Source organism: Mobula hypostoma, chromosome 9, assembly GCF_963921235.1.
Source record: "Mobula hypostoma chromosome 9, sMobHyp1.1, whole genome shotgun sequence".
NCBI lineage: Eukaryota > Metazoa > Chordata > Chondrichthyes > Myliobatiformes > Myliobatidae > Mobula > Mobula hypostoma.
The window spans coordinates 105,208,829-105,219,984 of record NC_086105.1 but is presented as its reverse complement, the minus strand read 5'-3'; the positions used below and the strand labels follow the sequence as shown (position 1 = coordinate 105,219,984).

The 11,156-nt window shown below is 40.5% G+C and overlaps 1 protein-coding gene across 1 annotated transcript in view; it reads right to left on the bottom strand.

Annotated features, from left to right (window-relative positions):
• Positions 1–11,156, bottom strand: part of LOC134351914 (uncharacterized) — a 201,738-nt gene that overhangs the window by 127,990 nt on the left and 62,592 nt on the right. Inside the window, exons 15-18 of the mRNA XM_063058828.1 lie at positions 10,766–10,954; positions 8,843–8,985; positions 6,406–6,568; positions 5,827–5,913 (exon numbers count right to left, since the gene is read on the bottom strand). Of these exons, the coding sequence (XP_062914898.1) occupies positions 5,827–5,913; positions 6,406–6,568; positions 8,843–8,985; positions 10,766–10,954 (582 nt within the window). The remainder of the gene's footprint in view (positions 1–5,826; positions 5,914–6,405; positions 6,569–8,842; positions 8,986–10,765; positions 10,955–11,156) is intronic.

The window sequence follows — 11,156 nt, the reverse complement described above, 5'->3', positions numbered from 1 at the left end:
ACTTTCTCTATCAATCTGCGGAAAACAGGTTGCATAACGATACAACGCGGCACAAAACCAAATAGAACCAATCAGAGGACACCCGGCCCCGTGGATTCCTCTTGAGGTGTTCAAAGCAATCGCGGCTTCACACGTGCGGTCAGGAACCATCTTTGGGGAATATGAGACCTCACATGATTGATAGCAAAGTGTGAAAAATCTCATACAATTGGTGAAAGATTAATAATGCCTGTTATATCAGCTCAGCACTGTTCTCAAAATGGATACCAGTATTTTAAGATCAATTCCTCTGAGTAATAACTCTGTAGCTCATTGTACTGATGAAATGAGTGAAGACACTGAGTATCAACTGTGCACAGAGCTACAAAAAATAGAATTTGTGAAACAACTAGATGAGTCAACTGTGAGAGACAATGAGGCTTTGCTAATGGCATATGCCAAATGCCTTCCTAAAGTACATATAGACAACATCCACTGCCTTGCCTTCATCTACTTTCCTGGTAACTTCCTCAAAAAAACTCTAAGATTGGTTAGACACAACCTACCATGTACAAAGCCGTGCTGACTATTCTTAATCAGTCCATGTCTATCCAAGTACTTAGAGATCCGGTCCCTGTGAATGCCTTCCAATAACTTTCCCACAACTGATATCAGACTCACTGGCCTATAATTTCCTAGTTTCTGGTTACAGCCTTTTTTTTGAAAACAGCAGAACACCACTGGCTATCCTCCAATCCTCTGGTACCTCTCCTGTTGCTGAGGATGATTTAAATATTGCTGCTAGGGCCCTGGCAATTTCTACACTTGCCTCCCATAGGGTCTTAGGGAACACCTTGTCAGGTCCTGAGGATTTATCAACTCTGATTTGCCTCAGGGTAGCAAAACCTCTTCCTTTGTAATCTGAACGGGTCCATGAAGTTGATGCTGCTTTGCCTCACTTCTATAGACTCTCTAACGGTCTTTTGAGTAAATGCAGATGCAAAGAATGCATTTAAGATCTCCATCATCTGTTTTATCTCTACACATGGATTAAATTCTGGTCTTCCAGAGGACCAATTTTGTCTCTTGCAATCCTTTTGCTCTCATCATACCTGTAGAATCCCTTAGGATTCTCTTCCACCTTGTCTGCTAGAGCAACCTTATGCCTTCTTTTAGCCTTCCTGATTTCTTTCTTAAGTGTTCTCTTGCATTTCTTGTACTCCATTAAAAACTCATTTGTTCCCACTTGGGTATACCTGCTGCGCACCTCCTATTTTCTCTTAACCTGGGCCTCAATATCTCTTGAAAACCAAGGTTCCCTACATTTGTTATCTTTACCTTTTATTATGACAGGCACATAAAAGCTTTATACTCTCAAAATTTCACTTTTGAAGGCCTCCCACTTTCCAAGTACAGCTTTGCCAGAAAACAGCCTGTCCCAATCCACACTTATCAGATTATTTTTGATACCATCAAAATTAGCCTTTCTCCAATTTAGAATCTCAACACGCAGACCAGACCTATCGCCTTGTATATTTACTTTAAAACTAATGGAATTGTGATTACTAGATCCAAAGTGTTCCCTTACATAAACTTCTGTCACCTGCCATGTCTCATTCCCTAGCAGCAGATCCACTATCTCATGCTCTTTCTTTGGGACTTCTAAGAAATGATGAAGGAAACTTCCCTGAATACGTTTGACAAACTCTGTCCCATCTAGTCCTTTTACAGTATGGGATTCCCAGTCAGTATGTGGAAAGTTAAAATCACCTACTATAACAACCTTATGTTTCTTGCAACAGTCCGCAATTTCTTCACAAATTTGTTCCTCTAAAACCCTAGGACTGTTCGGTAGCCTGTAATATAGCCCCATTAATGTGGTCATACCTTTCGTATTTTTCAGTTCTACCCATAACACCTCACTAGTCCAGTTTTCCAGCCTGTCCTGATGGACTACTGCTGTGGCATTTTTCCTGACTAGTAATACCATCCTATCTCCTTTAATCCCTCCCAATCTGTCACGTTTAAAACAACAGAGCTCTGGAATAATGAGCTGCCAATCCTGCCACCAACTCTCACTAATGGCTACAACGTCATAATATCCAGGTGTTGATACATACCCTGAGCTCATCCACCTTTGCTATGATACGTTTTGCATTGAAATATACACAGCTCAGGACACTAGGTGCACCGTGCTCAACACACGCAAAATGCTGGAGGAACTCAGCAGGACAGGCGGCATATAGAAAAAGAGTACAGTCAATGGTTCAGGCCAAAACCCTCCAACAGGACTGTACTTTTTTCCTAGATGCTGCCTGGCCTGCTGAGTTCCTCCAGCATTTTGTGTGTGTTGCTTGGATTTCCAGCATCTGTAGATTTTCTCTTGTTTGCACTATGATTAACCTTTTGATTACTGACTTTGTCTGAGGTGTCACCAACATCTGCCTCCACAACCTCACCACTATCTGTTCTGGCATTCTGGTTCCCACCTCCCTACAACTCTAGTTTAAACCCCACTGTGCATCATTAACAAACCTTCTCGCTAAGATACTAGTCCCCCTCTAATTCAGGTGCAAACTGTCCTTTCTGTACCTCTCTCACCTTCCTAGGAAGAGAGCCCAATGATCCAAAAATCTTATGCTCTCCCTCCTGCTCCAACTCCTTAGCCACGAGTTAATCTTTCTAGTTCTGGCCTCACTGGCATGTGGCATGGGTAGTAGTCCTGAGATCATTACCCTGGAAATCCTGCCCTTTAGCTTATCACCTAACTCCCTGAAATCCCTGTGCAGAACCTTGTCATGCATTCTACCTATATCATTTGTACCTACGTGGACTACAACCTCTGGCTGTTCACCCTCCCACTTAAGAATGCTGAGGACTCCATCCTGGACCCTGGCACCCGAGAGTGAACATACTATCCGGGAATCTCGTTCTCACCCACAGAGCCTCCTGTCCCTTCCCCTAACTAATGAATCCCCTATCACCACAGCCTGCCTGCGCTGACCCCTTCCCTTCTGAGTCACAGAGCCAGTTACAACTTCAATTTCAACCTCTGTGCCCACCTGCTTAACCTATTTGAAGATTTTTTTTGAAGGTGTCATGTCCCTTCGAAAGTCATCAACTTCAAGATTTGAATAAAAACAGAAAACGCAGGAAACAAAGCTCAGCAGGTCAGGCAGCGACTGTGGCAGAGAAACAATGACCTCCCCAGAATCAGGATGGTGAGGAAACAAGTATATCTGAAGTTGTAAGGAGGCGTCGGGCAGACGGAACAAAGAGTGATGGGGCGATTATCGCTGCTGTGGCAACACAGTTGCTGTTTTACTCATTCATTTTATTTCAGATTTCCAGCAATTTCAATACTGACTGTCCTCAGGTTCTGAACACCCACTTCATGTACACCCCTACACACGAACAAGCTCCCAAAACATTATTAAATTCTAAAATCTGATGTGCATCCATTTGTTCATTGCTATGAACAGCAGAACCATTCTCCCCTCTCTCTCCACTTTTAGCAATCATTCTTTCTTTTCTTTTGAGTCTTACGTGCATTAATACTATTCATTACTAATCTGTGGAAGCATGGCCACTATATATTTTTTTTAGATGATGAGGACACTCAGTCCTCGTTTATTGTCATTTAGAAATGCATGCATTAAGAATGCATGCATCCAGAGTGATATCACAAAAAAACAGGACAAACTAAAGACTAACACTGACACGACCACATAATTATAACATATAGTCACAGCAGTGCAAAGCAATACCATAATTTGATAAAGAGCAGACCATGGGCACGGTAAAAAAAAGTCTCAAGGTTCCGATCGACTCCCAATAGTCCTGATAGCAGGCGGCAAAAGGGAGAAACTCTCCCTGCCATAAACCTCCAGGCGCCGACAACTGCCGATGCATTGGAAGCACCCGACCACAGCCGACTCTGAGTCCATCCGAAAACTTCGCGCCTCCGACCAGCCCCTCCGACACAGCCTCTTGAGCACCATCCTCTGCCGAGCACTTTGACCCTGTCCCGGCTGCCGTGCAACAAGCAAAGCCAAGAACTCGGGGCCTTCTGCTCCGAAGATTCTGGATCACACAATAGCAGCGGCAGCAAAGAAGGCATTTCAGAAGTTTCTCCAGATGTTCCTCCGTTCTCTCACGTCTGTCTCCACCAAATCAGGATCGTGCACGGCACCCTACTTGACAGATAACAGATATCATTCACCGGAGTGGCCGCTGCGCGCTGCGTCACGCCGCCATCTTCTCCTCCTCAATAGTGAGAGATTTTGGTGCATTTTCTGACTTAAGGACAAAATTGTCTATAGACAGCTGTAAAAGTAGAACCCATTCATTATCTGGGGATAGCCTGTATTCTGCATCTCACAGTTCCAGAATACATTTTTTTTAAAGAGTGCTGCTTGAATTATTTTTGTCAATTTGTGCACCTCCAGACAGATCAGCCACAAGGTATAAGCAATCCTTTCTTATAATGTATATTTGAAACACATCAAAAGCAATTACCTAGACAGTTGTGATCTCTGCCCTACTGCACACATCTCAGCTTTTCTCTCCATCAGTGATCCTCTCTGCAACTTAAAACAAACTTCTGAAGAACTGCCCAGATATAAAATATTAAGTCTGTTTCTTCCTCCACAGATGCTATTTGACATCCTGAACATATTTAGGATTTTGCTTTAAGTTTTGTTTCTTATTTTTGACGTTTAATGATCAAATAATGCTAATCTGCAGTAATTTCTGGGACAGCTATGGGATATATGCCCTATTCAACCAGCTCGTCCAGAATTTTGGTGATCACTTTCTTGCCACAAGTTACTGTCTGACTTACATAATAATAAATTCAAGCATTGTGTATACATTACTATAATTTTAAGCAAATTCCAAGCCAAAATGCTTTAGAATTTCTGTTTATAAAGCCATGAGAATACTTCTGTGGGACTGAGTATTGTGTGCAGTTTTGGTCTCCAAATTTGAGGAAGGACATTCTAGCTATTGAGGGAGTGCAGCGTAGGTTCACGAGGTTAATTCCCAGGATGGTGGGACTGTCATATGTTGAAAAATTGGAGCGACTGGGCTTGTATACTCTGGAATTTAGAAGGATGAGAGGGGATTTGATTGAAACATATAAGATTATTAAGGGATTGGACATGCAAGAGGCAGGACACATGTTCCCGATGTTGAGGGAGTCCAGAACCAGAGGCCACAGTTTAAGAATACGGGGTAGACAATTTAGAACGGAGTTGAGGAAAAATTTTTTCACACAGAGAGTTGTGGTTCTGTGGAATGCTCTGCCTCGGAAGGCAGTGGAGGACAATTCTCTGGATTCTTTCAAAAAAGGGTTAGATAGAGCTCTTAAAGATAGTGGAGTGAAGGGATATGGGGAGAAGGCAGTAAAAGGGTACTGATTGTGGATAATCAGCCATGATCACAGTGAATGGTGGTGCTGGCTCGAAGGGCTGAATGGCCTACTCCTGTACCTACTGTCTATTGTCTAGTGACTACAACCTTGCAGATTCAAACACTCTAGAATTTACGACTTGTTACTTACCTTGTTCAGTGTTATGTCACCTTTCAGTTTATGTTTCGAAATCTAACTGGATGAGAAGCATCTTTACATTCAAAGGTCAGTAGGAATTTAGTATGCTCGACCTCAAAGGACTGATTGTCTTCAATGCTTTTATTGGTAATGGTATCAAAGTACATAGATGTAAGAGGGATGGTTGTCTATGGAGCTGAGGGTCACACCGGCCAATACCTAGTTTGGGAATTGAAAGGCCTAATCCAGTGCCTATGGATTGTACCTGAGAATAGGGTTATCAGAACCATACTCACAACATGGTCAGTCTTCGTTTTGATGCAGCCTTCCACGTTCTTTGGAATTACTTCACCGTTATATGGATGTATTAAAGCAACACACACCTGTAAAATGAAGTAGTGGAAATATTTTATCATATATTAACAATGTATTAAAAAAATAAAACTTAATACCCTGCATTCCAAATATTATTCTACTAAAATGTTAGAAGTGCAAAAAACAGTATGTGTCCTGAGGCTAGAAGTAGCAACTGGAATGTGAAGAGTAAACTGAAATTAATAAAAGTTAGCCAAGATTCTTTACTGTGTCGGGCACACGACACATAAACATAATGCAACAAGAAAGGAAAGATCTTTTTAACCAATTTCAGCTCTACACTGCTTTGTCAGACAGTATAACTGTCACACTAACTGCACTTCCAGCAATCTGCAGAAATAAATGGATGGCTGAAATTCCAAACAAAAATGAGTTAACCTTTGTGGCAGTGCAACACAAGTACAATTAAAAAAATCAGTGAGTCAAATTATAGTAAATATTGACTTTGGCTAAGGAATATTAGTAAGGCATTTTAAAGTTGTGTTGATTCTGTCTCTTACAAATGGGTTTTCAGGCTGGTATCCAAGAGTGAGTGTGTGAATAGTTTCTTCTTTCTCATTCACCAAGGCTTTTACTTCCAAACGATAATGCATCTTCCTCTTATCTACAGTGAAAGTCTCCTGCAGGAGGGTTTTCTGTGGAATTGGCAGCTTAAAAGGATGTCTATAGAATGAAACAGCACAATAAAGAATGAATAATTAGAGATAAAAGAGAATGTGAACTTTGGCTCAGAATTTGCCTAATAGACATTAACAGTTTTGATGATGACAATTTCATTAATTTGTAAATTGTCTATCAATTTGCAGGGAGGTAATATTCTCTGTATCATGGATCAATTGCTGAAAGATTTGAGTTGCCTTGAGATGCCCTCATAAGCCTAAACAACTCAAGACTAAGAAATTGCGACATTTATATTGCAAATGCAAATTAAACATTGCAGAATATTAGGGCACCATTCATTTCCGTGAGATGTCTTTTAGTAATGAAATGCATGATTTCCTAAGGCCATGGAAGCTCTATGAATCACAATGGAGACAGAAAATAAGGAATCACATTCTTGTAATTAGTATATTGTTTTGAAAAAGTTAGAATTTATTTATCTAACTTCTCCATTCTGACTCTTTTCAAATCTCTTTCTTAGTAAAATTTAATAATCCCCCTTTTAAATTCTTTATTATTATACTCTAACTATTCCTGTTTCTTTCCCCATTACGGTACTCCCAAAATATCTTCAGCTCTAAGGCACATTGGCATGTCCAGAAATTTGGAAAGGTGCTACTGAATATACTGTACTCTCAATGGCCACTTTATTAAGTACAGGAGTAGAATCCAGTGTGGTCTTCTGTTGCTGTAGCCCATCCACTTCGAGGTTCAGCACACTGGGCATTCAGAGATTCTCTTCTGCACTCCAATGTTGTAATTTGAATTGCTATCACCTTCCTGTCAGCTTGAACCACTCTGGTAATTCTCCTGAAACCTCTCTCGTTGACAAGGTATTTTCACCCACAAAACTGCCGCTAACTGTATGTTTTTTTGGGTTTTTTTTTTGCACCATTCTCTGTAAATTCTAGAGACTGTTGTGCATGAAAATCCCAGGAGATCAGCAGTTTCTGAGATACTCAAATCACCCTGCCTGGCACCAACAATCATTCCACAATCAAACACGAGGAATTCTGCAGATGCTGGAAATTCAAGCAACACACATCAAAGTTGCTGGTGAATGCAGCAGGCCAGGCAGCATCTCTAGGAAGGGGTACAGTCGACGTTTCAGGCCGAGACCCTTCGTCAGGACTAACTGAAGGAAGAGCTAGTAAGAGATTTGAAAGCGGGAGGGGGAGATCCAAAATGATAGGAGAAGACAGGAGGGGGAGGGATGGAGCCAAGAGCTGGACAGGTGATTGGCAAAAGGTATATGAGAGGATCATGGGACAGGCAGTCCAGGGAGAAGGAAAAGGGGGAGGGGGGGGAAACCCAGAGGATGGGCAAGGGGTATAGTCAGAGGGACAGAGGGAGACAAAGGAGAGTGAGAGAAAGAATGTGTGTATATAAATAACGGATGGGGTACGAGGGGGAGGTGGGGCATTAGCAGAAGTTAGAGAAGTCAGTGTTCATGCTATCAGGTTGGAGGCTACCCAGACGGAATATAAGGTGTTGTTCCTCCAAACTGAGTGTGGCTTCACCTTTACAGTAGAGGAGGCCGTGGATAGACATGTCAGAATGGGAATGGGATGTGGAATTAAAATGTGTGGCCACTGTGGCCACAATCAAAGTCACTTAGATCACATTATTTCCCCATTCTGATACTTGGCCTGAACATCAACTGAACCTCTTGACCATGTCTGTGTGCTTTTATGCATTGAGTTGATGCCACACAATTGGCTGATTCAATACTTGTATTAATGAGGTGTACAGGTGTACCTAATGAAGTGGCCACTGGGAATAGTTATATTACTAGCCAATTGGATTCCCAGCTAATTAGCTGATAACTCTTGTGAATAGCAATGGAAAAGATGACTGAAGAGCTAATTAGTTTGTGACTATTATTTTACCTGCTTCCTTCAACCTTTGAAATCTTTGTCCTGACAACTTTAACCAGTCCTAGAATTATTTGATTATTATTATTATTATTATTATTATTATTTGAATCTTATCAGATAACAGAAGACTGAACCATCCTGCAGTACTCCAGTTCTGTTTGGATTTTGACTGAGCATCATCACCAGGATGGACATTTCAGTGCCCGTCCACAGACCCTGTGCAAGCTTCATTGTCTACATATCACCACACTAACAATTATACTGCAAAATACAGTTGCTTAATTTACAAGAGTAAAGGATCCCAAATACATTCCCTGTAAAGCTTTCTCAAATGAATCCCACGGACAGTAGATAGCTCACTGACATTGTGAAACCAAATTCAGACCAGAACAGCTATCACCTAAATTGGATTGATGCACGGTTCTGGAACAACATCTTCTCCCTCTTCAGTTCCTCAGTCTGTCCTATCAACTGCACCAGCGACGGTGGGCCCTTACTGGTTGTCCAAAGGGCTACCACTGATAGGACTTTTCTCTTCTTCGGCTGTGAATTGACATCAAATCACAAGATGCTCATGAACAAGAAGTTCCCTTAAAAATATACAGATCCAGATATTTCCTGCTAGTATTTTATAGACACAACTTGCCAAACCTCAAGTGATTCAAATATTCTTGCCAAAGACACAAATTCAATTTTGCTTTTGACAGAGGAAAACACTTCAGTGACTCTGTTTAAAGTGGCTAGCAACTAGCTAAATCTATTTTCAGTTGGAAACATCAGGACTCCAATAATGGCAATGTTCGATCAAGACAAGGTACATTTAGGACTAAACTGTTTTAAGTAAAGAATAAACTACTCCAAAGAAATTGGATTTAATAACTAAATTGGTTTGGGATTACTAACTTTAAAATTTGTTTTAAAAACAACATAAGGATCTGGATTTTTGATTTTCAAAATGTTTGTCCATATTAAATTACTGCTCATTGACAAACTCTGTTCTAGGTTACATCTTTTCAGAGGAAACGTGATTGACTAGGTCACTGACCCATGGTCATTCAGCAAAATTATTAATAGTCCCACAAGTAACTTCGGATAGCTCAACAATGACAAGTTGGATTAATATCCAAAACAAATGAGGAAGCTATTCCCTTTGTATCAAATGTTTAAAATATTATTTTGAGTTAGTTTTAGAGAGAGATACAAATACAGTGGATTCCGGTTAATTGGGACCAGTATATTTCGGCCCAATTATGCAGCTGCCCCAATTAACTGAAGTTTAATGGCAATATTTAAAAAGACAAACTACCGTTTAATTGACTAATGTGTATTTACATAAAGTACAGAACAAATTAGAGCACTATGAATACTACTACTACTATAAAACTGTGTATTAGTTCTAAATAGTCATTGACAAAGGAATTCATGCAGTGTATGTGTTCCTTTGATTGACTGTAAACAAACTCAATCAGTGTGGACACCTAGTGTAGATAATGGACTGCTTTCATACAATGTTATTGAGAATTGCACCCTCCATATCTTCATTTTCCTTGTAGCATCCAGATGATTGTCAATACCCTCAAATTCATTTTGTTCCTAACTTATTGAAGTCGTGAAATGGTTCATTTTCACTCCAGGTGGTTTCTGGCATCTCCAAGCCTGAATCCTTCAAACCACAGTGAGCAAAGCAATTCCGGATTGTCTTATTGCTTATTTCTCACCAACTATCAGTGACAAAACTCATTGCTTGTTGTACACAAGTGCAAGCAATTGATGATATTTCAAAACTGTTAAAATGATATTTAACATCCACACAAGTGCACGTGTCCCAACACTAGTTAGAAACTGTTTGGCAACAGTCTCCTGCCCCAGTTAGCGCCATAGTGCCCAAATAAATGAAGGGAATCCTGGCTATTTTGTCAATTAGTTTTTCTTCTTTAAGAATTCTCCCAAATAAGCTGCTGCCTTGACTAACCACTGGCTCAGTTAACCAGAATCCACTGTAACAGATAATCTGGAAAATGTTAATCCAGATATCATGTATTATGCAGTTAGAATAAACCTGTCAGGTAATGGTTTCAACAGATAAAAAGTTAATTTATGGCTGGTATCAGGTGTTATTTTCCATACAGATGCTGATAAATTTTTGAGTTTTCAGGGAAAGTGGTGGAAGCGAAAATTTTGTAATCATTTCCTTCTTAGCTCGATTGTAGTGCCCATGATAGATGGGAAGAAATAATTTGTAAGTGACAGGATAACACTCCACACTCCCCGTCAAGTGAACTGCATTGTACATTCTGCCCCATCACAGCATGTAAAAGCTCACCTCTTCTTTGTTCACACAGCTGGCCGTGAAATTAAGCATTTTCTTCTGATGCTTTAGCCAAAACCACAAAGTCTTGACTTTTTCTTTACTTTCCAGAAGAATCTTATTCTTAACTGGCAGGTTCCAAAGTGTGACCACCTCGCTGTGGCTCCTGAACAGGCTCTCTGTGAAGTATCCAACAGCGGATGCCTGAAAGAATGTCAAATGTTTTTAGTAAATGCGCCTATTCATACCACAGTTATTAGTAAAGCTCAATTTAGTGGTCTTTTGGGTCTGGTCAGTTCTGCAGTATATGTTCCACTATACCAAAAAAAAAACTGATTTATAGCTTGGCATAAAAAGAACAGCTTGGGAAAGTAAACTGGATCAGTGAAATCTAAAGATTATGGAC